The 27,298-nt window shown below is 50.2% G+C and overlaps 1 protein-coding gene across 20 annotated transcripts in view; it reads right to left on the bottom strand.

The window, feature by feature from the left end:
- Positions 1 to 25,637, bottom strand: part of PPFIA4 (PTPRF interacting protein alpha 4) — a 47,854-nt gene extending 22,217 nt beyond the window's left edge. For 13 of the 20 annotated variants that reach the window (XR_005019324.1, XR_005019323.1, XR_005019325.1 and 10 more), the window contains exons 1-16: positions 25,493 to 25,637; positions 25,292 to 25,353; positions 13,676 to 14,307; positions 11,534 to 11,635; positions 10,979 to 11,143; positions 10,590 to 10,664; positions 10,269 to 10,358; positions 9,459 to 9,692; positions 9,055 to 9,201; positions 8,651 to 8,785; positions 6,690 to 6,773; positions 6,262 to 6,393; positions 5,834 to 5,896; positions 5,052 to 5,143; positions 3,084 to 3,192; positions 1,317 to 1,525 (exon numbers count right to left, since the gene is read on the bottom strand). Coding sequence is in view for 11 of the 20 variants with exons in the window: in XM_036847552.1 (XP_036703447.1) it covers positions 1,317 to 1,525; positions 3,084 to 3,192; positions 5,052 to 5,143; positions 5,834 to 5,896; positions 6,262 to 6,393; positions 6,690 to 6,773; positions 8,651 to 8,785; positions 9,055 to 9,201; positions 9,459 to 9,692; positions 10,269 to 10,358; positions 10,590 to 10,664; positions 10,979 to 11,143; positions 11,534 to 11,635; positions 13,676 to 13,909 (1,871 nt within the window). In the remaining 9 variants the exon portion in view is untranslated. Of the gene's footprint in view, positions 1 to 1,316; positions 1,526 to 3,083; positions 3,193 to 5,051; positions 5,144 to 5,833; positions 5,897 to 6,261; positions 6,394 to 6,689; positions 6,774 to 8,650; positions 8,786 to 9,054; positions 9,202 to 9,458; positions 9,693 to 10,268; positions 10,359 to 10,589; positions 10,665 to 10,978; positions 11,144 to 11,533; positions 11,636 to 13,675; positions 14,308 to 25,099; positions 25,151 to 25,291; positions 25,354 to 25,492 lie in introns of all 20 variants that reach the window. The other 7 variants (XM_036847559.1, XM_036847560.1, XM_036847561.1 and 4 more) reach the window with 5 other exon arrangements.
- Between the last annotated feature and the right edge of the window lie 1,661 nt (positions 25,638 to 27,298).

Here is a 27,298-nt window from a genome sequence, read left to right as displayed (position 1 = left end):
TTGTGGGCAGAGTTGGTTCTATCCCACTGCAGCTTAGACAATTTTCTCTCTTTCTTGTTAACTGGCCTAATGTAACAAAATTCCCTAATTTAACAAAAGCAGTTGCTGGGAAAGGAGGCAATTTAGTCAGTGGAATATTAACCTTCCTGGAAGTCAGAATTCTTGACCTACCACTATCTATAGGGCCTCAGTTTCCCAGTATACCCAATGTCAGGAATGGTCTAGGTCAGTATTTCTCAAACACAGGACCTTTAATTGATACTGATCCCTGATGGAGCTTTCCCTGTTCCATGGAAAAGTTAGAATAATAGTGATAATGTTATGTGTATGAAGGGGGCACTCAGAGAGGAATGTGTGTATGCACACTCACACACACGTACACACTCTCACACACACACACACACAACTAATGTAAAGATGCCAACTATTCTTTAGGAGCAGGACCTATCTTTATTCTCAGAGCATGTCTTTCCAACTTTAGGGATGTTAAAATATCGTTTCTTTTGTAGAATGGTTGTGATAGGAAATGGTAATTATCTTTAATGTTTCATTTTGCAGAATGAAAGTTGGCAGTCCTATGTTAGTACCCTTCTCTTTCTGTGTGTGTGTGTCTAGTGTTTTCTTCTTAGCTCGTCTGTGAAATCCAAAAGTGTGGGAACCATTGAACCAGATGACCCCTACAGCCCTGTAAAGCTCTGATGTTCTCTGGTTTGGATTTTCCCTTGCTGTTTGTCATGAACATTAATAAACTCTCTACAAAGGCAGGGTAAAGTGCAGGTCTTCATAACATTCCCTGCAAATGGTTTCTGTTTGATGCCTCATTAGGAACCGGAGGCATGACACAGTGCACTGAGTTTAGACCCGAGTTTGAATCCTGGCTCTGCCACTTACTGCATCGCTTTGGACAAATCACTTAATCTCTCTGGTTTGTTTCCTTGTCCATAAAATGGAGATAATGTTGTCTCCTCCAGTGACTGTGATTAGACTGACAAAAGCTCTCACCCTGAGTTGGCCTCAGTATGTGGGAACTACACTCTTAGTGATTATGTTTAGCTTCAGGAGCTTCAGGAACACAGTCTCCATAGCCCTGGGAGAGAAAATGAAGCCTAAGAAGTCAATCTGAGGTCCTACCCCTCTCTGTCCAGCACTGGGCCAGAACCTTGCCTGATGCTCCACACAGGGTCCCTAAACTGTGGCACTCTAAGGTGCAGCTGTAAGAGACAAGCAAACACATGTAGAATCTCTCTTGCAGTGACCAAACACAAAGAGCCTCTGTCCTTCAAGGAACCTCCCAGGCCCTCCACCCCTGCCCTAACCTGATCTCCTCGTTGATAGCATCCAGCTGCTCCTGCAGCATCATGGCCAGGGTCTGGGCGTCTGAGTGGCTGCTGGGGGAGACAACGTCCATGGAGCCCACCAGACCCCCTGGCTCATCCTCATCCACATCAGAGATCTCAGGGTCACTGTCAAAGGCAGGGGTGGCTGTGGGGACCAGCACCCCAGGCAGTGGAGATGGCTCCCAGTCCTTAGCAGAGAAGAAGAGCAGAGGAGTAGTAATAAGACACACCAGATGACTAAGGGGCAGGACCCTCCCCACCTATACCAGCAGCACTGGCATCTCCTAGGATCTTGTTAGATATGCTAAATCTCTGGCCCCATCCCAGACCTACTAATTCAGAATCTGCATTTTAACAAAATCCCTGGGTAACTTACTTGTATGTTAAAGTCTAAGAAATACTACTCAAACTCAAGGAGCCAGATAGCAGAATGGTTAGGAACAGATTCCAGATACTGCCTTGCTTTGAATCCTGGCTCCACCAAATACAAGCTATGAGAGAGTTGTTTCACCTCTCTGTGCCTCAGTTTCTTCATCTGTAAAGTGGGAATAGTAATAGTACCTACTTCATAGGTAGCTGAGGATTAAATTAGGAAATGCATGTAAGGCACTTAGCACAGGGTCTGGCACCAAGTAAGCATTATGTAAAGGCTATTTGTTTCTACTCACACAAAAGGTGACTTGATATAGGGAACGAGAAAAAGCCAAGCAGGCCTGACTGTCTTGTGTCTCAGAGTTTCAGCACATTACAGGACCCTCTGATCAACCCTCAGAGGAGGTAGCTTCTCAGAAATCATTCTACAAACCCCTTCGGTAGACAAAGGCCCAGAAGCAGAAAGAGCACAGAACTGGGCTGGGAGTGTGAGAAGAGCAGCAGAAGAAAAGGAAAGAGGCCATCTCTAACCCCATCCTGTATGACCCAAACCCCCAAGATCCCCTTAGGGCTCTTTTCCCACTCCTGCAGCCTTTAGACTGAGGTCCTGGGCAGCTGCTGTGTTCTTATAAACAGAGGAAAGGGAGAGAGGGGAGAGAGAAAAAGAGATGACTTCAGACTTCAACTCCCCCCTCACACTAGGGGTTTCCTAATGGCAGAGATGAATCTTCTGCCATCAGACTAGGAGTTCCCTCCCTCTCCACCTATATCTTCTAGTGCCCTAGAGCATGTAGAGGATCTGGGCTCGAGACAGAGCATGGTTAACAATTATGGGGCTAGGAAGGAATCAGACTTCCCCAAAAGATTGAAGTCAGTCCTTTTCTGCCCCTAATCTTTCCTGTTCCCTCTAAATCTCCCTAGGCAGACTCCACATGAACTACATGCTTCTCAGAAAACTTCAGGTGCCGTCCCAAGGCCAGTTAACCTGTCATCCTCTCTCATCTACCCATAAACCACAGCTTTTGCTCCAGAAAGCTTGCCAATTCCATCTTGCCCCTGCATCCCCCACCCCAACCACTAGAAATACGTGCCTGCACACCCAGGTACACATGCACAGGACTCAGTGGGGCCTCAGGGACTAGCTGACCACCCACCAGCCTCTACCTCTTGCCCACCAGGAGGTCGAGGCGAGACACAGCTGTTGCAGTGATGGCCCCAACCCCAAGGCTGCAGCTGTCGTTGACACAGGGGAGGGTAGGGGGAGGATTTGCATCACACACCAGCCGTCTGTGAAACTGGAGCAAGGCACGTGGCTGAACTGACCCCAAACTCCCCAGGGTAGACCCATCCACACTCACCCCTCCACCCCCTCACCTTGGCAGACTCTTCCCGCAGTGCTGAGTAGCAACGATGCAGACCTTGAGGTGCGTGGGAGGTTGTGCTCAGGGAGAACCGCACATCTGCTGCACTGCCTATGTGCACCCTTGAGTGGCGGATGGGGGAGAAAAGACAAGCCCTGAGGACTGACAGCCCCAGCTTACACCCACTGGGCCCAAAGAGTTAAGGGATCTTTAGCTTGGAAAAGAGAAGTCTTAGCAGGACATGAGCTTTTGTTAATGACTTAAGGGCTGCCACGTAAGCAAGAGATTAGGTTTATTCTCTGGTGCTCCAGGGATCAGTATGATCCAGGGGAGAAAGTTCTAGGGAGGCAGCTTTAGACTTAACACAAGAGGCACCTTCAAATAGCAAGAGTTGGCTTATGATGCAACTGGTAGCTTTAAAAAAGCTGAACTCCCCTCAGAGAGGTATTCAGGTGGAGACTCTCTGGCCATCTGACAAGAATGTGTGGGAGGGATCATGGCACCAAGAGAAGTTGGAAGGGATGATCTCTAAAAGTCCTTTGAACTCTGAGCGTCTTTGTTTCGTGGTCTTCTCCCTAGCAACTACCTCTGGTCTTCCTCTGGACTAAGTCCCTGGCCAAAATTCAAGCCAGGCATACTCCCTATCCCCAGGAAGCTTCAGGAGGCCCTGACACTGTATCAGAGACATGGGCTAGAGAAAGCATTTTGATTGCCCCAAGGGTCTATCCCAACCCTGAAATTTTAGGATCACAGTAATGATCCTCTGGAATATCTGGAGCCTCCCCTACTGACATTTCTTTCCTATGCCTTCCCAGTTTAGAACTTGAGGGAGCCCAGAGCAAAGGAACAGGGTGAGCCTACAACAGATTACACAAGGTATCTGGAGGGATGGGGGAGTTTCTGCTTATCACCCCCTTTTCCCTGCAACTCAGTCCCAATTCCATGATGGGGCCAGTGCTTCTATAGTCAAAGCCAAGAATTTCCAACCATTAAGGAAAGCAAGCAGTGCCAAATAGCTTGGTGTACTCTGAGCTATGCCTTTTTAATTGGCGTAGGGAGTTGGTCTCTTCTGAGCAACCTACAGGAAGGGAGAAGTATGAGGAATTCCAACTACCATTTTCTGTCTCTATTCCCTGCTTCTCTCCACACTCCTATACAATAATTCCTAACAAACTTGAAATTGATACCCAAATCTCTAACACCCCAGAAACCCACAGGCTTCTCTTCTTCAAGTTCAACATCTCTTTCCCTAATTTAAGCCCTACCCCTCTGCACATATACATGTACACTTCTCCTTTAACCTCTCTTCAAAGAAGCTGATCCCTATTTCCCTGATATAACAAGAGCATGACCATAGGGAACCTTATGTGTTCTGATCTAAGAGACTTTGGTTTGGACAGAAAATATCCAGGAGCCATGAACCTTGAGTGGCACCATCTACTTCAGTCTCCTCTCTGGGCAAAGAACTGAGGGCAGGCTTGAGGTCTGAGTTCACTGCCAAATGCTTCACAAAATATGAAGAAAAATCCAGAAGTTCCCTAAAACATGGGCCTAATTTAAGCATTAGGTTCAGAGCCCTAAATAAGGTGTCTCAAAGTAACTAGAGTGAACCCAGATATTCCCTGTGAGCAGGCCCTGTGGGACATGGGTGAGCATGTAACTCAGCAGACCCCTCTCAAGGGCGTGCCCTCTGTCAAGGAAGCAGGAATCATGCTCTGTGTCTCATGGCAGTGGGAAAGGATCATCCTGTGTTTTACTTGCCTCTCAGCATCCCTCAGAGGACAGGTGCTCCCTTCTAAACTGCCCAAGTGAGCTGGATGACTTTACAAAGTTCTCGAAGCCTCAGTGTCCCACCCTGAATATAAGGAGGACCCTGAGGTCCTGGGCGGTATTTTGGTGGGAGGAAGTCTCCTCCCCCAGGGTCCATCTAGGTCCGTCCAGGACTCCATCACAGCACGCTCAGCCTCCTGAGCTCCAGTACCTGGAGTGGATGCCATCCACAAATGGCCCTCCTCGACCCTTCAGCTGGTCCACCTCTTGGCGCAGCTTCTCAATCTCTTCAGACAGGCGGCCCTGTGCCAGGCAGAGCCATGGTTGGGGTAGGGGTGAGGGAGGGGAAGAGAGATGAGAGAAGGACAAAGAGAACAGCAGAGTTGGGGAGAAGCAGAAGAATGCACTGCAAAGTCCAAAGCCAGGGACCAAAGGCCAAGCCCACAGATGACACCAAAAGAGAAGAGGTCCAACTGGAAAATGAGTAGAAGGGTTGGCAGGGGCAGGGCCCGAAGAGAGGTCTGTCTGGAAGGACTCTACCAGAACAGGCCTGCTGAGCCCTCACTAACAAGCAAATGCATGACAAATAAGGCTGGGCAGCAGAGGGGCCCTCAGTGAACTCCCAGACTTCACAGACATTGCTAGCATAGGGATAGTGGCTAATCCGCCCCAAATCACCAGAAAGCAAGAGCTTCACCAGGTTTGAGGCCCCACCAAATCCTTTTGTCGAGTCCTTCACTGTGTCCTGACTCTCTGCTACCCACTCTCTGCCCTATGCTTATGGCTAAGTTTCTTCTTTACAGGTGGGTGGTGGTGACGCATCTACTATGATAGGCTTTAGGGAGGATTAGTGAAATAATGTGTGTACATGGACTAACAAACTGGCTAGCACAGTGCTGGGTTTCAGGGCAGCTGCTTGAAACACAGTCCTGTTCTTTCCTCACAGCAAGCTCAGCCCTCCCAGGCTGGCAGGGCTGGCCAGCAGCTGGGTACCTTGTGATGGTGCTGCTCTTCAATCTGCCGCTGGGAGCTCTCCAGCTCTTGGATCAGTGTGTTCTGGGGGAGAACAGCTGTGAGCCAAGAAGCCCCCTTCCCCTCCACCCCGGCTCCTCTACTCCGGCTCAGGCCTTCCCCTTCCAGCAAGATCTGCCTTCCGGTCTGCTCTCCCAGCCCTACCTCTCCTTGCCAGACCGCCCCACCCCCAGACCAGGCTGCTCCTCTTCAGCCTAACTCCACTCCACACCCCTCCGCAGTCCCCGCCTCGCCCAGCCCTCCACCCCCGCCCCGCTCCTGACTAAGCTCTCACATCCCAACCATTCCTGCTCACCCGGCTCCACCCACACCTTTACCCACTCCGCCCCTTTCCGCCAGCGCCATCCTTCTGGGCAGCCCTGCCCATCCAGACCCACCACCCACAGCACCTTCTCCTCTAGGGCCGCTATGCGCTCCTTGAGGTGGAGCTGCAGGCGCTCATTCGACTCGCTAAGCAGTCGGTCCACAGTGTCTGACAGTCGCTTGTTGTGGTCCTCGTTCATCTTCTCCCGCTGGCGCACCTGCATAACCAGACCACCTTGCACCAAGCCACCCCAGGGCAATCTCACTGCAATCCCAGGGAGCCACTCATTCCTGCTGTGGTTCCAGCCCACTCATCTGTCCCCTTCTTATCCTCTGGGGGCCCCTGTCTGCAGCTTTCCTGACCACCTCCTCCCACCCCTCTGTGGCTCTGTCTCTGTCCCTAGCCAGGTCCTTCCCTAGCTCTCACTCTTCCTCCTTTCCCTATCCACAGACCATCCTGGGATGCCGCCCTGGGGTTGAGAGGAGGCTCGAGAGTCTGGCCCAGTAAGCTCACCCTTGCCAGCTCTTGGTTCTTTTCCTGCAGCTGTCCCTCCAGCTGCCGCAGGTGCTCCTCAATGTTGCCATGCCGCTCTTCAGCCTGGAGGGAGGAATGGGTCAGTGCAGCCTGAAGATCATCTGCCTTCCTGCTCAGACCTTGTATCCCATGCACCCAGGTGCCAGAGCCGCCCTTGGGAATCAGGGCCTCAGGGACCAATGAAGCCAAGCTCTCCACTTACCATCTTGGAGCATAATTGCCACCACCATTGCCTTTCTTCCCAAGTACCCCAACCCTGCCGCTTTCCCCCCACCCACACCCTCTCCTTCCTGCTCAGGGCTAGCCTTGAAACATCCCGGAGCTGGCAGCTCAAGAGGCTAAATTCTCCCTACGCTTCCAGAAAAAAACTCCACTCGAAAGTATGAGCGACCATAAATCTCTATGCCTCCAGATAGATGGAATTGCCCTTAAGAGCATGGACTCAAACCAGACTGGTTCAAATCCTGGCTCCCTCCCTTCCCAGATGTGTGACCTTGGGCAAGTTACTGAACCACTATTGAGCCTTTATCTCCTCAGTTGTAGTAACAGCACCTATGCCCATTGCAAGGACTAAAGGTGATAATCCATGGCAAACACTTAGGACACAGTAAGCACTCAACAAATGTTAGCCATGGTGATTACCTTTGTTATTAAACCAGCCTGAGTAGAGTGGTCTCCCCTTCCATTCATGCATCTTCAGAGATGGAGATCCCACTGCCTCTTCTGACAAGGTATTCCAGACAATCACACATCTTACAGTCAGGAAATCCCTCCTTAAAGCCCTTCTACTATGACTCCCTTGAACATATTAATCACTTCAGTCCATCCTTTCTTGTCAGTTTTGAGAGTTACTAAACCTGACTGTTCAGCATCCCACACATAATGTCTTCTGCTGCACTTTAAACTCTGCCCTTCATTCCTAGGGGCCTGAAAGGCCTTAGAGATGACCAAATTCAACCCCATCATTATAGAGATGATGACATCATCACAGAGATAATGACACAGACACCCAATTAGGGAGGGAGTGACTTTTCCCAGGTCACAGAGCAAGTCAGTGGCAGAAGCAAACGTGGTCCTGAGTCTACTGAGGTACAGCCAGGCTGCAGGTTCCATCCCCAGAGCCCCCAAGCTGCCACACTGGCACAATGGCCAGCCTCTATTCTCCAGAGGCTCTGGGGTCTGATGCTTACTAAATATTGGTTTTCTTCTCTCCATTGCTTGAGTGGATAGCTATGGTGATCACACATGAGGCACCCCTGAAAGCCTCCGACCCACTGTAAACACTCCTAAATTCTCTTGATTAAGCCACCACATGTAGATGTCCATGCATTTACATAGCTCTTCCAGACCTAGGATGTTTTCAGCCTGCATACCTCCATGAAGTTAACTATCCATTGGGTAAAATTATATTCCCTTTTATTTGTCCAAAAGCTGAATCCTTCAAACAGCTAGGGATGGTCCCTAGATCTAGAATGCTTCAATTTGACAAAAAAAAAAAAAAAAAAAAAAAATATGCTCAGCCTAAACTCCCACCCCATTCAGAGATGTATAAACTTTGATCATATTTCCTCTCAGATTTTACCTTTCCAGAAATGAAAGTCCTATTTTTTCCACTTCAGAGCCCCCCAAAAGGAAGTATTAACTACAATGGTATAAATGATAATAAAAATATTTTGCATCAGCACAGTTTCTTCTACTTACTAAAGTACTCTTACATCCCTTCTTATGGGACTGTCACATCCCTGTGAGGTGATGAGGGCAGGGATTACTCTTCCATCTGACAGACACAACAAAGTGTGTTTCCTGGAGTCATGCAATGAGAAGCAGTTTCCTGGCCCCCAGCCCAACGTGCCTCCCACTCTCTCCATTCACTGCCTGGTTACATAAGAGCTCAGGAAGCAGGGAACAGAGGAAGATTCCCAGGCCCTTGGCCCACTTGCCTTGGTGAGGGCTGCAATTCTCTGGGCCAGCTCAGCCTCCACCTCTGGCAGTGTCTCAGCCTTGTGCATCGTCTGCTGCAGTTTCTGCTCTGCTACCTCCAGCAGCTCCTGCAGATGTTGGGCTTTCTCCTCACACTAGCAAAGTGGGGGGTGGGGAGAAGAGTCAAGAGGGAGCACTGAAGCTTCCCCCACCCCCTGGCCCATCCTCAGTAGAGAGCAAGTGATAGGTCAGAAGCAGCAGGGGGCAATCTTGATTCTTGGCTACCTAGAGATACCTGACTTTCCCTTTCCCAAGGTGACCAGCACCTCAGGGTCTCCTGGGCCACCAAGGGGAGGTTCCAGCACGATCATTAGGACCTCCACGGTCAAGTACAGTGTCCCCCAACCCCATCTGCATGAGTTACCTGGCGGTGCAGGGACTCCTTATTGGCCAGCTCATTCTCCAGTTTGTCGTTGAGGTCATGAATCGATGTAGCCTCACGCTGAGCAGCCAGGTAGCGCTTCTCCAGTGTGGTTATTCGCTCCTCCATGTCCTCCTTCTGGGCTAGAGCCTGAGCGGTACAGGAGAGGATGAGATGAAGGTCATCATCTGTTTCCTGCCCTCATCCTGTCCGCACCTCCCCACCAAATCTGGCTGGCTATATCTCCTCCACATTACCTTATCAGTTTCTGACCTTGATCCATCCCTCCCACCACTCCTCCCCACATTGGACCCTACCAAGTGTTCAGTCTTACACTCCTCAGCCCCTGCCTGGCTCTCCCTCTACACCCAGGACATCCAGCAGCTACCTTCCTGAGTGCCAAATACCTGCACCCAGAAAGATAGGGTCAGGCCCAGGCCCTTGCTCACTTCCCGGAGGTCCCGCTGATGTTTGCTGCTCAGCTCCTCCGACTTGATAAGGTCCCGGCAGGCCGTGCCCAGGTCCTCCTCAAGTTTGGCCACGGTTGCTGTCAGGGTGACCAGTCGCTCCCGGGCCTGGCTCAACTCAAAGTTCTGCTTCTCCAGGAGCTCCTGCAGCTCTTCTACCTGGCCCGCGTCATGCTCCAGAGACAGTGAACTATCAGTCAGTCATCAGAGCCTTGGGCATCCCATTCCCCTGCCCTGCCCTGGGGAGGTGGGAAGAGGGACAGCACAACCAGAGCAGATCACAGCTCTGCCCTCAATTTTAGAGCACACCTCCAGGTACACCCTTCTTCCTCTGGGCTCCAGAAGCTCATTCCAGACAATGACCGAACACTCTCACTCTCCTGTGTATCTCTTGAAATCATAATCATTTCTAGTTTTACCTGCTATTTCAGCCTCTTGTAACCTAGAAAGGGGCATGACTAGGGGAACAGAGGCTCAGAAAGAAAAGTGATCTCTTAGGTACATGGCACCTAACAATTCAAGTGGACAAACACATTATATGCTTAGCAGTGTATGTACTGGACACTAAAACAAAAATCTGTAGATTTCTTTGCAGATGGGGTAGGGGAGAGCAGGAAAGAGAGATGGTAACATTGGAGAAAGCTCCAAATTTAATTCAAGCAGTTGCTCTACTGCACTAAGGCAGGGCAGGGCCCCCACCTCCTGTCTGGGGTAAGACATGTCCCCTCTATGCAGCTCCCCATGACCCACCTTCCACAGGCATTTCGGTCCCAGTTCCACAGTCCCCTCCTCTTCTGCCACTCCATCCTGAACCCCTGCCTCCTGCTGTAGGGCAGACACCTGTAGGGCACAGTCCCCAGGGCAGTGGGTCAAAGAGAAGAGAACCTCCTATATATTCTAGACACTTCCAAGTCTCCCATCTCCTAGAGAGAGATGTCTCCTGTTGGCTAACAGTCTCCAGTTAAGACAGAGGGGAGAAATCTGATGAGGAACAGAGTGGGGAAAAGGGGTAAACCAGCCTTGGCTTCCAGGAGCTGTAGTCTACAGATGGAGGGAGGGCAAGCAGCTTACCTGCTGGTGGGCACCCGCCAACTGCTCTTCCAAGGTGGTCACTCTCTCCAGGGCCACCCGGAGCCGCTCTCGCACCTGTCCAAGATAAAAGGGGAGATGAAGAAAGAAACAGGGACCCCACTGGACTCAAGCTGGAGAAGGCTGGGTTTGGTCTACCACCACTGAGCATAAGGCAAAGAGAAGGACCTGCCAAGAGGCAAATTTCTGAGAGGGAACCTAATAGGAGGACCTGGAAATTGGATTAATTGTAGGAGGGAGCCAGTTACGAAGCTAGACGGCAGTTTTCCCTAAACACAGGATTCAGAAATCTCAGAGAAGGGATGCACAGAGGCTCTGGGGAAGCCTGGCTGGATTGGGGGTGGAGGCAGGCTGTGGGCCAGCCTAGGTACCTTCTCATCCAGGGCCTTGTGGTGCTCAAACAGTGACTTGAGAGCCTTCAGCACCTCCACCTCACTGGAAACCCCTGAAGGTGACTGAGCCTGACGCTTCACCACAGTCATCCTCAGTGACCGCTCATGACGGGACACTAGGCACTCCAGATGTTCCAGAAGCAACTGGCAGAGAGAAGGGGAGGGCAAGAGGAAGGGCTGTGAGCCTATGCCCCAGGGGCTATAAGCAGGGTCCACATGAACACCCAGCAGACACGAGTACTGCCATGTGTACCATTGTTAGAATGGTGAAATACTTCCATGTGGGTAAACAGCTGCTGCCCCAACTGAATACCTGCCCTAGCCTCTCTCCCAAGACCCCAACCTTTCCCATGACCCCGAACTAGAAGTGAAAAGCCTAGCACTGATGGTTGAACAAACTGACTATCACCCCAGAATATAAGGCAGGAGGAGTTTAGGATAGGGCTGGGGATGTCCTGGCCCTGGCCATGCCTGCTCCCTTGGTCATACCCACCACCCCCAAAGCACAAACACACGCCAGGTCACCCCACTTACCCTTGTGTTATTCTGCTCTGCTTTCAGCTCTGATATCTCTTCCTCCCTCTCTAGAAGCTGCTCCCGACACATACTCAGCTCCTGGGTTAAGGTGGCAAATTCCTGAAAACCCCCAAGGCCCCTCAGTGCTTGGGGATCCACCACCTAAGCAGTATCCTGCACGCCCAAGTCAGTGGTGGGATCCTCTCACTCGTCCCTTACTTCCACCAACTGTCCCCAGAAAAATCCCTATCCATCCATACTACTAAGCATGTGCTTCTCAAGAGGGGAAGCATTCCAAGTATGTAGTAGGGTGCAAGGGAATACAGTTAGATATAAGAGTGAGAAAGTCACCAAGTCAGCCCTGCGGCCCCTTCCCCCTCCAGCCACCAATATAACCTGATTATGTCCTCCCTCCCATTTTGTATTTCTGTTTCTCCAACAATCCAGTGACATTTCCCTTTAGAAGTGGATGGAGGGGAGTTTCACTTCCGGTTTGATATTAGTAACGTCCCGCCCCAACTCTAACCCCTCTGACACACTGCTGCCAGGGTAATCTCCCAAAGCACAATGTTGTTTACACCATTAAATACAAACTTCTTATCCTGGTTTCCAGCTTCTCTCTCACAGTTCCTTTCCATACACCCTAAGACCTGGTCAACCTGGGTAACCGCTGTTGACAGTCACTAGTAAACTTCTTAATTCCACACCTTTGCTCAGTGGGCTCCCCCCACCCCTGAAAGCCCAATCTTCTGTCAACACCTGATCTTTCAAAGCCCATCTCAAAGGACACACCTTCTTGGGACCTTTCCAGACTTCCCAGTGGAAGGCTTCCTCCCTCCTCTGAAAACTGTTAAGAACACCAGCACTGTGAGCACCTACCATGTACCAGCTCCTGTGCTGGTCACTGGAAACACGGTAACAGGAAAGACATAATCCCTGCCCTCATGAAGCTCCCAGTGAGAGGTTGAGATCAAATCTCAGCTCTGCCCGTTTGTGACCTTGGACAAGATACCTAACCCCTTTGAACCTCTAATCCGAAAGATAATCCTCCCTCAAGTGTTGCTCTGAGGATCAATTATCTGGCAGCTATTTTAGGTCTTGACACTGTTTTAACAATCCTTTGGGGGCCCCTCTTCTCTTCCTCCACATTTTCTTCCTATCATTTGGGCTCTTGTCTATCTCCTTTCTAGTGTACGAGCTCCCTGGGGGCAGGGACTGACTCCTTCATCCTAGGGCTTGTTCAGGGCTCCAAACACAGTGGGGTAGGATGGGCCCATTTCCCACCCCAGTCCCTCACCAGGGCTCCATATTCCTATCTACAAAGCATCACAAGACTCTGCCCCCCGAACCCTTCTGGACCCTGGGTAGGAAACTCAGCCACTCTGGTTCTTCTCCCCACACGTGGGGAGAGGGCCTGGAGCTGAGTCCTGAGCAGTGTGGCCCCTCAGGGCTGCCTCCCTAACCCTTGCAGCACCCCCACAGGCAGGGTGGCCATGAGCAGTTTACCAATCTCCTCAAGTTTCAGCTTCATCATTTGTAAATTAGAGATGATGGCGATAACAGCACTAACTTCATCGCTGTGGAATTTAGTGAAGGAAATTCCAGTCAAAGTGCTTAGCACACAGAAAACACAATAAATGGTGACTATTATTGCTAGTAGTCATGTTGATTGAGGAGAATAAGAGGGGTATCACAGCTCTGCCTATAATTTTCCATGTGATGCCTCTTGTTTTTTTCATCTGTGCAATGAGAGGTGGACTAGATAACCTCTAAGGCTTCTCCCATCTCCATTCTCTGTGGTTCGCCACCCACCACTTCCAAGAATAGGACACTGGTGAGGAGCAGCCAAGGTGGAGGTGTCTTTCCAGTACAGCCTGCCACCTTCTGGCTGCATGGGTTCACTGCAGTTGGCAACTAAGGCTGGGTTCTCTTCCTGCATCAAAGTCCATCCTTTTCTCCAGGTGGAGCCAATTTCAGCCTGAGGAGCTTGGGAGTAACAGGGAAAAGTATTATGAAGCAAGGTGAAGGAGAGTAAATGCTCTGTGAATTCCCTTTGTTGAGATGCTAATAGATGAAGAGAGCTGAGGACCCAGAAGTTGAGGGCTCTGAAAGGCTGGGTGAGGGGAGGGGATGAGGGAGATGCAGACTATCAGGCCTTACCTGGGGAAGGGCAGAGTTAAGGTGGCGCTGGAGCTGGTCTCGCTCATGCAGGGCATCCTGGAGCCAGCTCTGTGTCGCCGCCAAAGTCTCCTGACTCTCCCGAAGGGACTCTAGCAACTTCTCCCGCTCATCCAGCATGTTCATCATCAGCTGCTCAAAGTTGGCGTCAGCATCCGTTCCATGGGGAGGCCCCAGGGGGTCCCCCTCGTTGATTGTGGGCATCACTTCACACATGGTGGGGGTGGGCAGGGCTTTCTCAGTGTCAGGGCACAGGGGAGGGGTTCACAGGGTTGGCACCTCCAGGGCGACCCGTGTAGGGGTCTCAGAGCAGGCAGTGCCAGGTGAGTGAACAGATGGGCAGGGGCTTCTCCCATGGCATCAGTTGCTCTCGGTCTGAAAGGGGCCTGGTGCCCAGAGTGCCCCTGTGAAATGGAGCAAGAGGGCCTGGTTTAACCTCTCAGCGCTGGGGCTGGGTGCCCTATGTCCCCAGGCAAGGAGGCAGCAGCTGAGTGTGGCCATGACAGACAGGGAGAGCAGGGCTGGAAGAGGGCCCTTTCCTTAGACTGAGCACTGGAGCCTGGCAGAGTCCCAGCTGGGTCCAGCGACAACCATCGTTTCTGGAGGGCAGTGGTCTGTTGGAGAAGAGATTGTTGTGAGAAACAGCTGAGCAGAGAAGGGCATCCAGGAGGTGGGTGAGGGGAGAGGAGGCAGGAACCTGGACCAGAACGTGGGGGAAGAGGGTGGGGAGTTGGTGCGTGCCGCTTCTCTGGGCTTACTCACTCAGATGGTGCCTTCCTTAGTTCTCCCAAGAAATGCACATGCCCACTGCTGTAGCCTCTGTCACCAGCTTCCCCCACCCACAGCTGTCAGAAGTGCAGCTGCAGTGGAGTGGTTCCCCCACCCATGTGGCTTGCTGGCCAAATATAGAAATAATTCAGTAAGCGGCAAGGGAGCAGCCGGAAGGCTGCCCAGAGTCCTCCTGAGACCTGGGGCTTTGAGAGTGGGAGGAGAGGAAATAGGGTCCCTGCCCCACCCCATAGGTTTCTCCCCCACATTCAGGCCAAGGCAAGCACAGAAGGGGTTAAAGGGCTCTTAGTGGGTATGAGTCCCATACAGGATGGACTACTGGGTTCGTAGGAAACAGGGAGAGAGTAGCTCCTACCCTGACCACTGGCACAACATGGCTCCTTGAAAAGGCACAGGCTGGACACTGGGGCAGGCAGACAGCCCTGACCTGCTCCATGCCCATCATTCAGGGAGGAGGCTCTGGCTCAAGTCATCCCCTACTCCTGAAACCTGGCAGACAGCAGGCTTCCATTCTGAACTCATGGCCTACCACCTCTGGGTTGGAGCAGAGGCAGAATGATGTAAAGGATTGATGTTGGTAGGTGGGGGAGATGTTACTCTCCTAGGGCAGGGCTTCCATGTGGGGCCCCTGCTCATGTCTGGGAATCTTCTCCCTCCATGTAACTGCCCAATGCTGGCACTGTCAGAAGTCACCAGCTAGGGTGATTAGCATGTGCACAGCCTGGCAGTAACGCCTTGAGCCTGGCACAGGGAATCCCAGTGGTCAGAGCAAAGGAAGGTGAACCGAGGAAGGCAGCATGCAGCTAGGGATTTCTGCCTGCCATCAGGTTCCAACCTCCCTGCTCACTGCTGGAAGGCTACCACCTTAATCAGTTTTCAGAGGGAGCTGTCTTCAGAGCTCCTGTTTTATGAGAGATGGGATGTGAGACACCCAGCACAGTGATGAACACTCAGAGAAGCCCTGTAAATGGTGCTTTCCTTCCTTCCCTACCCCATCCCCATTTGGGAGACACAGGGACAGCTTCCTGTTCACCCCTCAGGTAGCAGACTGGGCAATAGGCAGACTGGGAGGGTCAGGGAGAGGACAGGCGGCATCTGGACCCAGTGTGAGGTGAAAAGTCAGACACAGGGAACCTCTGGCCTGTGGCAAGGTTGAACCTAGCAGGGGAACCAAAAACGGGCCAAGTCTCTTCTACCTGAACCCCCTGTCATCCTCTTATCCCCTCCCCCAGAAATGGGGGATAGCCAAGGTGAGGCTGGGGAGGAACTTGGGCCTGGATAAGATAAAAGTTAGAGTGCCAGCTTGAGAACTCCCAAGCTCATACCCACAGCCATTCCCAGAGGGCCCAGTAGTTCAGGCAGCATGTGGGCGTGCCCACACATGCACACAGGGCGACACAGGAACTTGGAGACTTAGGACATACACATGTTCCCAGACACAGAAACTGGATACACACTCTGATCCAGGGATCCATTCCCCAAGCCGCACAGCCACCGTAAAGGGCAGGGTTCCAAGAGGTGAAAAGTAGCACCTTGGTCTGCACCCTACCTTACCCCAACATCACTGCCCCACAGAGCAGCTGGGAGCAGATAGGAGGGGCTGCTACCCCAGTCTTGCCAGAGGTGCCATCTCACTAATGTTAATAACAGCAAGTCCTCTGATTCTCCCACCCACTTCACCCTAAAGCTCCAATCTGTGAGGTTTAAAGGCCACATTGGCCCCATCATACCTCTCCAAGCTCATCAACAGCCAGACCCTCATCCCTTCCCACTCCCCTACCCCCATCCCAAGAAGAAATGAGAAGCAGAAGAGAAGGCCAGTCTGGGGAAGGGGGCCCCTGTGGCAAAGGCTGTCTTTTGGAAAAGAGTATAATGTGCTCAGGAGCTCAGGGACTCAATCCAACAGATCTCCAGGCAGCCTGCAGTGTAATATAGAGGAAGGAGTCCAGAGCGGGGACTCTGGCGACCTGAGCTGCAGTTCTGCCACAGACCAGCTGAGTGACCTTGGGCTTGTCATGACCTACTAAGGCCTCTACTGTAAGACAGAAGCCACAACCCTTATTTAGTCCACCTCAGAGGGATGAGATCATGGATAAAGAGTTTAGAAAAGCAGAAAGCACCCCACCATTGTAGGGGAGTATGAATTACCTTAGTAGTGGGCAAAGGTGGGCCTGTGGGTGGGTTTTTTATGGTTCCTTATAGGAAAGCAGTTGGGAAGTTCTCAGGAAGGAAACATAGGACCTCAGGCTGCCTACAGTGATGTGCTGGCTATTTGGTCTGACTTGGCCTCCTCAAATCCTCCTAGTCATTCTGGTAACTGAGAAGCTGGCTTCAGTGCCATCAGCCCTTTCCCAGCCTCCTTCCAAACCAAGAGCCAGGTAGCGACTCCACTTCCCCTAGTGAACTGGCATCATGTAGAGCAGGTTGAAGATGAGGCCAGAGATGTATGCCAGACAGATGTCCCTGAGATGACTGTCCAGGACTTCCTATCCCTGTCCCCACAAACTGCACAAGCATGGTGAGCAGAAGGGAGCTTGAAGACAGCCACGTCGGGACGCCTGGCTCTTTCTGGTTCCATGGCCATCTTTAAATAGCGCAATTATCATCTCAGCTTAACAGAAGCCTCCTCAACTCCTGCATAATTTCTAAGTAACACTCACAAGTCCTGATTCAGAGGTGAAAGCTACCAGCCCCCAAAGCAAACATATGTGAGGGGTTTTGCCAGTGAGGAGTGTGGGCAGGCTGTGACACAACAGAGAAGGGCTCCAGACTGAGCTTATGTGTGTGTGAGGAGGGAGGGATCAGATGAAAACCAGGCCTCTGGGCTTATAAACACAGAAGAGGCAGACTCTGAGGCCTCTTTGGCTCCCCAAAAATCACCCCCATCTTTCCCTAACAAACAGGAGGGATGGGCACTTGGGTCTGATGCTCTAGCTGGCCACATGCACACACAGACAGGCTGGCTCCCCACTGCCCTGCCAGATGGCAGGCCCCACCATGGTGAGACAGCTCAGCAAAGGCAAAGCTACCAGCTCCCATAGAAGCCAAAGGGCCAGGGCAAAGCTTCCAGGAGCTGTGCTCAAGTCTAAGTGGGCCATGAGCCACACAAAGTGGGCGCTTCAAGGTAAAGAGGTAAAAGAGGAAGGTCTGATACCCACCCAATTGGAGGTAGGGTGAAGACCTGAGAAAATGGGGAGGGAAGTGGTCATCTAGGAAAATAATAACAATTATAATAGCAACTATGATTTATTCAATATTTACCATGTGCCAGACACTGTGTTGTCAGTGGACATATATTAACTTACTTTAATCCTCACAGTTCCTTGCAAGGAAGACACAATTCTTCTTCTCATTTCACAGATGTGAGAATTGGGACTTAAGTCATGTAATCAAGTCTATACAGCTAGTAAGAGGAAGAGCTAGGATTCAATTCCAGTCTGACTCCAAAGAGGGGTAGGGGATGGAGGAAGAGGGAGTGGACATGACTCCTTCAGGCATCGTGTTTCTTCCAAGAGGCCAAGGCACTTGGGCCCCGGCCCTTCTCGCCTTCATCCAGGGAGATGGCAGCCTAGAGATAGCTCACCTCGGCCCTCCTCCACTGATCCTCCTCTAGCTTGAGCGAAGGCCTCTGCATAGCAGGCATCATGGTCATGAGGCAGCCACTTCCCCATTGGAAGTGACCTGTCTCATCTACCACCTACCCAATTCTCTCCATCTACTGCCTAGCTGGCTCCATACTGAGTTGTAAGGAGACTGACTGAGTTCCCCATACCATACCACATTCTCACAGGAACTACAGAACACATTCTTCTGAGCCCTCAGCTCCCCTCACCCTGTGGGGTTTTCAGATACCATCCTCCCAGTGGAATGAAGTCTCACTCCCCACCTCTCTTTCCCTCTAATCCAGAAGCTTCTCCTCCTCCCTTGTTCCTCTCCCTATCCAGCTCAACATCCCAAGAAGACTTGCCCTCACTCATCCTCTTCTCCAAAGCCCAGTCAAGCCCCTTCTCCCCTGCTACTCCCTAGCTCTGCTCACTGTCATGTTCCCAGAGCCCACCTATTGCTCATGAGCTTCTAGCACCTCACCTGGCCTGCCTCAGTCTTCCTTTCCATGTTAGCCTAAGAAACTCCTGATGACCCTTCTAAGCTCATCTTAAATACCACTTTCTCCATGGAGCCTTTTCTGATTCCCCCCCATACATAAGATTGGCTCTTCCACGGACCCAGCACAGCCTTTCCCTCTGTTTGTGCAACATAGACTCATCTGAAGACTCTAAGGTGAGAACCATAAACTAATTATCTTTGGATGCTCCAACACTTACCATGGTCTTAACATACATGGAGCTGAATGGATACATGTGACAGAGTCATTCTGGGAAGTGCATCTCTGACCAACTTTAAAGAAGGGGAACTCTAAAATAGAAAATACTGACTCAAGGCTTGGGAATAGGTTCATTTATCTTCCCCTCTGAAAAATTAAAGCTTCTTTACAGCAAGATGGAGGCCACTCCTGCCTTGAAAGGAAGACTCTGGAGCAGGTTGATGGGCTGTCTCCTCCACTGACATGTGACTCTGGAAAGATACCTAATCTCTCTGAGCCTCAGTTCTTCATCTGTGAAGTGGAGATGATAATAATATTCACCTCACATAGCTGATGTGAGGATTACTAGAGTTAACATATGCAAAGTGTTGACATCAGTGTCCAGCAAACAGTAAGTGTTAACTCTTAGCACCCCAGGCTCCTGAAGCACCTCAAGGCTGGGCCCACTCCAATTACAATAAGAAAACTAAAAATCTATATTAGCTACAGTAAGCCTTCCAAGGGGAAAACACTCTTGGAAAAGCTTTATTGACAGTTTCTCACTGCTGGCCACAAATCACTTCTAAATCATCCAGTTCCCTGGGCCCCTAAAAGGCCAGCAGTTAGACTTTCTCTGGGCATCAGGTTCCCAAATCTGGAAAATGAAGGTCATAACACACAACACGATACAGTGATCATACAGGGTGTCATGAGGGTCAAAGGAGTTAAGAGACATGAAACTGTTCTGAAAAGTATAAAATGCTACCCAAGCACAGGTTAGCACTGACTGCCAGCCCAGATACTCAACTTCTGAATGTCGGCACATTCAGTTGATTCAGGAAGAGGCCTCTCTATCTGACAGGTTCCTCTGGGCCCATATCTGTGAAGCCCATCTCTCCAGCTGCTCCCCAGGAGTTAGTTATGAACCACCTCTTGCTAAGACATGGCCTATCATTTGGGTAAGCAAACAACTTTCTGTCCAAACCAGGATAGTGAATGGAGGCACTGTTAACAACCACACCAGGACACAGATATAAACTGCAGCTGCCCCGGGCATGCCTAGCCGTATGGTTACTCGCATTCTCACCACCCCAGGAGGACTAATGTCAAAGGCTAGTGGGGAAAGGAGGACTGAAAGTCTCTGTGCACCTCCAAAATAGTTCCGCTTCTAAAATAACCAAAATTACAGCCACCACAACTACCTCTTTAAATTAAGCCAGGGATTTGCAAACTGGGCTTTATGATAGAGTACCTTTGGGGCAGCCCAGGACGAAAAAAGGGGAAAGAGGTGAGACAGACACAAAGGGCTCTGAACTCTCTTTCCTTTCTTTAATCTCATCAACTCCAAGTCTGTCAATTTTACTGGACATCTGATTAAGGTTTCATTTGTATAAAAGGGTTCCAAGCCTAAAAAGAGGTTAGAAGATCCCTGGTAAGTATTGTCTACAGAGACCTCTGCTAAAATAAATACATGTTCTCTCAGAGAGGCAGCACATCAATGCAACAGAGAAAAAAACCTGGGAAGGCTACACAGGTGACACTGGGGACCCACATTCTAAATGTCTAGTAGAGATCATTTATTTACAAAAGCTAAGATAGGCAGGACCTGGCTTTCGCTGAACTTACATCATTAAGTACAGTAAACCTAACCATCTTCTGTTAATCAGAGCCATTGATTAACACTTATAGATGTCTTCAAATAATGTTTGCAAAAGAAGAAACAAAGTAATAAATGTCATTTATTTGGAGGATAAAAATCTTTCAAACTAGAGGTCTGTGTGGAACGAATATGGGTCCTCTGGTGTTCACAAAAAACTGCCCACAAGTTTCTACATTAGTAGGTCAGCCCATCAGATTAGAGAGCTGTCACATAGCAGAAAACAGAACTGCTCAGGGGTAATCAGGAACACCAGAAGGGAGTGCTGCCAGGTGCTGGGGTGTGAAAGGTCCAGAGTACACAGAACTGCCCAGAGAAATGTAGGCACCACCAAAAGTGCGTAAGTGTATGTGGTCACAAAAGTGTGGGGGCTATATGTGGTTATGACACAGAGAGAACGTGGGGGAAGGCATGTATATTCACACAACAGAGTGTGTAAGTGCATAGTTATGAGAATTTGTGGTGTAAATGTGTAATCATGAAAGAGAAGCATGTGTGTGTGTGTGTAAGAGTATGGTCATGAAAATGGGGTCCTGAGCGCATGTGCATGAGAGAGCATAAGTGGGTATGTATAACGGTGAGATTGTGTGTGGATGTGTGTGGTCATAAGTGTATGTCAGGGCTCATGATGGTATACGACTGTGGTCGTGAGAATGCATGTGTGTGTGCAGTCATAAGAATGCATCTGGGAGTCATGAAATCATGTATGTTCATAAGAGCTCATGGGTGCCGTGAGAGCTTTGTGTGTGTGCATGATCATGAAAGCGTATCACTGGTCATGAAAGAGTATAAGAGTATATGTGGTCCTGAATTTCTGTGAGAATGTATGAGAAGGAAAGGAGGGAAGGATGAGGATAATAATGAAGGAATGAAAATTCCACTTGTTCCATGTGCTCTGTCCCAAACAAGGGCCAAAATTTTGGGGTACTCCACAACTGGCCTAGTGTGAGCTGAGGTCAAGGAACTGGTCCCAGCCTACCCTTCTACTTACCACCATCCATCAGAGCTCCACTGCCTAATCTCCCAAGCCCAGGGCTCCGTGTGCATTAGAGATGGCGGTGGTCACCCCCTAAGTCTCCCAGAATGCTCACTCCTCATGGAACAGTCAACGCCAAGCTCCTGGCCTGGCCGCACTTCCCAGGCCCTCCTCTCAGCAGCTATCCTCTAAGCCAGCGGTCCGCAACCTTTTTGGCACCAGGGACTGGTTTCGTAGAAGACAATTTTTCCACGGACGGTGTTGGCGGGGGCATTGTTCAGGTGGTAATGTGAGAGATGGGGAGCGATGGGAAGCGGCAGATGAAGGTTCGCTCGCTGGCCCACCACTCACCTCCTGCTGTGCTGCCTGGTTCCTAACAGGCCTTGGACTGGTACCTGTCTGCGGCCTGGGGGTTGGGGACCCCTGCTCTAAGCTAAACACAGGAAAATCCTCTTCTGTAGTAGCTGTCAAGAACCTCTATCATCCAGTGCCCACGCCCACCCCTGCCCGTACTTGGAACTGCAGATCCCTGCTTGAATGGTTTTCTGACGTCATGCAGGCCAACCTCCCACCCTGGGAGGGAGCTCCTTCCACAACATCCCTGACAGTTCAGTCTTTACTTGATTATCCTTCAGGAATAAGGAGCTCACTACTAAATGAGGAATCCCTCATTGTCCTAAGGAAGTTTTTCTTAAATTAAATGGAAACCTATCTCTCCTTTAAAATGACAGTTATCTATCTGAAGACAGTGGCCATGAAGTCACATCAGACATGCATTTAATTTATGAGAATAAATTAAATTCCGCTGGCTGGGCAAAGTGAGCAATAAAGGCCTCTAAATGCAAACCAGCTATTTCATCTGACACTTAACTACAAAATTATACTTGTACTTAAATACTCTTTTAAATCATTGTATACATTATGTATTTTTATAATTACTCTATAATATATACTATATCTGTACATTAGTATTATTATTCAGAGTTATAAACCTAAACCACATACCATGGTTTTATGGGAGATTTAGGAATTTTCACTTCACTGCCTATAGAATCTAATTCTCCCTCTGATGTAATACCACTGTATTGGGTCCCCAGAGGATCCTCTGCTCCTGGTTAAATATTTCTAGTTGCAAGGAGGCTTCATTGATCCCAGGGGATCTGAAGACAGACCTCTTTAATTCAATCCAACGATTACTGTGAGTAGATTTCCTATGCTGTAGTAGATTACTTACTTAGCTAGGAATTGTTATGGATACAAAAGGCAAGTAAGATACAATCTTTACCCTTAAGAAGTTCACAGTCTACTTGAAAGAACATAAGATATATAAGTAATCATTTGGGAGCAATACAGAGTAGCATGTGATCAAATATTCAGTCTCTGGCACAGCCTGGGGGTCAGCACTGAGCACCACTTGGAGTATGACCAATTGAATTAACTGGTGATAGTTTCTCCTCCAGCTCTTTGAGAATGAAGCAACCCCAGCCAAGGCCTCTCAGCCCCTGACTGACAGGCAAGAAGCTGCTCTGGATTAGAACTAACTTCACCTGGGGGAACAGAAGACACTTGAGGGAGGTGGGGGGCTGCAGCTCCCAATGCTCTCTGAAAGCAGAGCAACGAGCTGGGCAGCAATCATGCTTCTTGTGTGACTGGTGAGCCAGCGGCCAGAAGATAAGACGGGAGTCCTCAGGCTCTGCCAGCCCTGGAGTTTCATACCATCCTGGCTTAGAGCTCCTTCCCCCACTGCTATTTCCCCATGACATTCTCAGTTCCTAACAGGCCACTCCCAATTCAGCAAAGGTCCCCTAGAAACACCCCCTCTCAGAGTTCGCCCAGCACCAGCACCTCTCTGAGTACTCTTTACTCTGCTGGCCATCCCAAGTGCCACACTCCTGTGAGCCAGCACCACATGCCCTCCAGAGCTAATTATAGCTCAGTGAGCAAGCAGGCCAGAGGGGGGACATATGGTGACTTCATGTGGCTGCAGTACACACTCACCCCTCCCTCTGACCCCACTCCCTCCCCTCCATTTCTCCCAATTCCCTACCTGGGACCTAGACTCTGAGGCAGCTTTCACTCAGTCCTCCCTGCTCCATACCAACTCCTCCTCTCCAGTACACACACACCACACACAACTCCATACCACTCAGAAACCACACGTTGTTTCTATGTCAACCCATCCAAGGGCCTAAAGCCCCAGAGTAGAGTATCCCTGGCACAGAAAGACCTCAGATATCTCCCCCATATCCTAAAGCCCCATTGGCCCCCACCTCCCTGGCCCTGCTCCTCTCCCTAGCTCTCACCCTGCTATCCTCAGAGGCTCTCTCTGAAAGGATCCACAAGCAATCCCTGACAGCTCTTTCCAGCTCTAAGATTTCAGCAATCTCCTAGAGAGGAGACCCAGCAGCCTGGCTGCCTGCCCTGCCCTGCCCCTCCAGTCCCTCCTTAGCACCCATCTGCCAGACCTTCCTTATACATACCACAGTTCCGGCATCATGACGTGCTCAGCTGCACATGCCCAGATGCCACTGGACGAGATTTCCTTTTCACATCCCCCCACCCCCACTCTTCTATCTTCCAGAGATGGTGTCTCCCATTGTGCTGGGTGTCTAGTGCATTCTTGGCCCCCGATAACCATTGTGCCATTCATTGTCTCATTTTTATCTTGAGATACCTTTTATCCCAGGCAGCCTCCTCACACCTCAGGACAAAGTCCTAGAAAATAGCCAAAGGAAATCATTCAAACTGTTCCTTTTGCTAAGGTAGCTTTCCTTGGGACTGCCTGCTGATTAATAGTGGTAGGGGGTGGATGGGTTGGAATCCAGTTCAGACAGTTATTTGAAAGGATGTGGACAGGGCTCTGGATTTTTCTAATCTAATAGCAATGTAACAAAATTGGGGCTGGGGGCGGGGAGGGGGGCCTGGCGGTGTGCAGAGCTGTTAACAGTGTCTACTGTGTGTACCTTTCAGGTGCTCCATAGCCCTAAATTGCCTTCAGAAGACTTAGCACCTAGCATGGTGTCTGGCATTATAGTAGGTGCCCAATTAATGTTTGTTGGATGTCAAACAAAGTACTAGGTACCAGTTCCAACGGGGAAGACTGAGGGAAGAACCTGAAACGTGGCTACTGGAGGAGCCCCTTAAGCTCCCGCCAGGAGGGCATCTCCATGCTAAGCAGAGTCTCCTCCTTAACCACTTGCTCACCACATAGGACAGCAGCCCCAATTCCCCGACCCCTCTACCAGCATACCTCTCCTCAAAGGTGACATCAGCACTTGGTGGCACCTTGTCCTCAATCCCTCCTCCTCAAAACAAAAAACCCAGCCACACCTCGTTTCCAAGTCCTTCAACCGGACCTCTCTCTTCCCACCCACCACCAAACTGTACGGGGAAAACATCCCTACTGCGTGGTGGAAAGTCAGTTCCCCACTCCCACCCTCCCAGCTCAGGAATCTGTATTCCAGCACTCTCTTATGGTTGCGCCCACCCTCAACCCCACCTTCACCAGACCTCGGATTGGCCGCTCCTTCCACTCCACCGCCCTGGCACTGCAGAGACGGGGGCATCTCTGGCACAGCCTGAGACTGGCAGTTCGAGGAATGGAGAGCTAGCAATATTAAGAACGGGTGATATGAGCAACGTGGGAAGGAATAAGACCCCCGGGAAGAGCGAAGACCTCAGTACCTCTTGTGCCAAAGGAGCGGACCTGGCCCAGGCGCTTCTTCTCTGACTCTCCTGGAGGGGAAATGAGGGCGCAGTCCATCCAGTTCCCACCGGGAGAGTTGCCAACTCAGCCCCCCCTCCCCCAAGCTGATGGAGCTGAAGGCGAACTCCACGGCCTCCCCGCAAATCGGGCATCGTCCCCCCCATTCTCACCTCCAAGGGCACAGGGCACTGCAAAGGCTGGTGAGGGGCGGCAGAAGAAGCAGTAGCGAAGTCTAAAGGAGACGACACATTTGAGTAAAAAGGTGCTGTTTCCCAAGAACCGCTAGACTGAGACCCCCTCCCCAAACTGTGAGGGGAGCTGGAAGTGGGAAAAAGAGGCATCCTTCCCCAACCCGGGCTCTGGACGCTCACCTGCCTGCAATCACTGAAGGCCGGGCTGCTCGTATTCGAGCAAGAAGCCACCCCGGACCCCGGGAGCCCGACGCGTCCTAGGGAGCCGAGCAGGCGCGGACGTAGCTGCAGCCTCCACCAGCGCCGTGGCGCCCCTCCTCAAGGTCCTACCCCCTCCTTCTACTGACAGTCCCTGGCCCCACCTCAAGGGCGGGGCCTGACCGACTCCCTCGAGGCCACGCCTCCGCCCCCCCGGCGCTCCCTCACACGTGACACAGGAGCCTCTTTGATGCTGCGCGCCATCTTGGTTCTGCCCGGAGGGTCCCTTACGAGGTGGCGGAGAGCCGAGGTTTTTACCCAACGCCAGTAAAGTTTCAGAGCCCAGCGGAGTCCTGCCTCCTTCCCAGTGAGGTGCAGCACATAGCCCTTTGAACTTACCTTTGTCTCTAACCACCTGCTCTCGAATTTGGCCTCAGTACTGGCCTTGTAATTGTTTGCCAATGGTTTGTCACCTTTCACACTCCCTTGCGCCCATTTACTACTTTTACTCTGGTTGCACCCATTTTTTAAGTGGAGAAACTTAATCCAGATACATTTCCATAGGGTGCACTTCAGTGAATTGTGTTGCTTGCCTGAATTCAGGTATTCGGCTGTGCTAACACTTACTATAAAATGAAATGTTTGTCTATTATATATACATAGTATGAAGACAGTCTCAATGCCAAAATTCATGACAAATTTTGGTTAAATCTGTACATTTTCTTGAATTGCTCCTTACCGTCACCTGTGGCTATTAATGCATCTTTCCCATCTGGTTTGTGAAGTATCATCACAGTGCCCCTTTACAATACCCAGTACACACTGCTAGAAGTGTGAAGGATTTTTATATACATGCCATGTGTACAGACTTATACACACACATGTTCTATATCAGCAACAAATGCTGTAGTTGAGATCAGTGGCACATATAACCATTAATTAATTAATTTTTTTCTTTCCCCCAATATATTCACCTTTTGGCTTAGTTTCCTTGTACCTTTGGTAGAAGGCAGGAAAATCTGAGTAATTCTGATTTATTTGAGGGGTAAGAAATGAAGCTAAATATTTTGTTTGTCTGACCCTTAGAGCAAAATCAAGGTACATATTTAAGGAAGTGACAAGTACAAAGCAGTTTTTACAAAAGCAGTCCAGAAAGTTCCAACTCTTCTCCAGGTAGTTTCAGGTTCTCATCAAAAGGAAATCCCTGAGACACTTCATATCCTTTCACTAATAAAACAGGAATCATCCTAGAAAAGGCAACTCAGTCAGTGCAGAGGGAAGGCTGAAGCCATGATAACCTTTGATAACATACTTTACCAAGTGTTTGTCAATATTATACTAAAAGAACAGCTGAGGCAATATCATACCATGGAGTTTCATACAAAAACTAGGAAGTTCAGTCAGAACACAATTATTAAGCCAAATTTATTTCACTCCCCTTCTAAAAGTAACTCCTAAATGGGGGACACAAAATCCACCAGGACAACTCCCTTCTGCTCCCTGGCATCTTTAATTCAGGGAACTAAGGACTGTGTGCTTCTCTCCTCCTGCCTCAAAGAGGCAACTTCTGATTGTAGAGACGGTGCTTATTGTTCAGGGTTTTTTTGTTATCATTTAACTGCCCAAATTCTGGTTTTCACTGACCCAGGCTCACTTTCTGTGTGAACAGCTTTAGTACCACCCTCAGTGCAGGGTAAGGTTAGCTGTTAGCAGCTGTATTAAGCAGATGCTTCCTAAGAATATTCTTTAAATAGCAGGGGGTAGGGAGAATGGTAAGGAAAAAACAAC

The sequence above is a fragment of the Balaenoptera musculus genome, chromosome 3 (assembly GCF_009873245.2).
Source record: "Balaenoptera musculus isolate JJ_BM4_2016_0621 chromosome 3, mBalMus1.pri.v3, whole genome shotgun sequence".
In the NCBI taxonomy this organism is placed as follows: domain Eukaryota; kingdom Metazoa; phylum Chordata; class Mammalia; order Artiodactyla; family Balaenopteridae; genus Balaenoptera; species Balaenoptera musculus.
The sequence above is the reverse complement of the archived record's forward strand: the minus strand, read 5'-3'. Positions and strand labels throughout refer to the sequence as shown.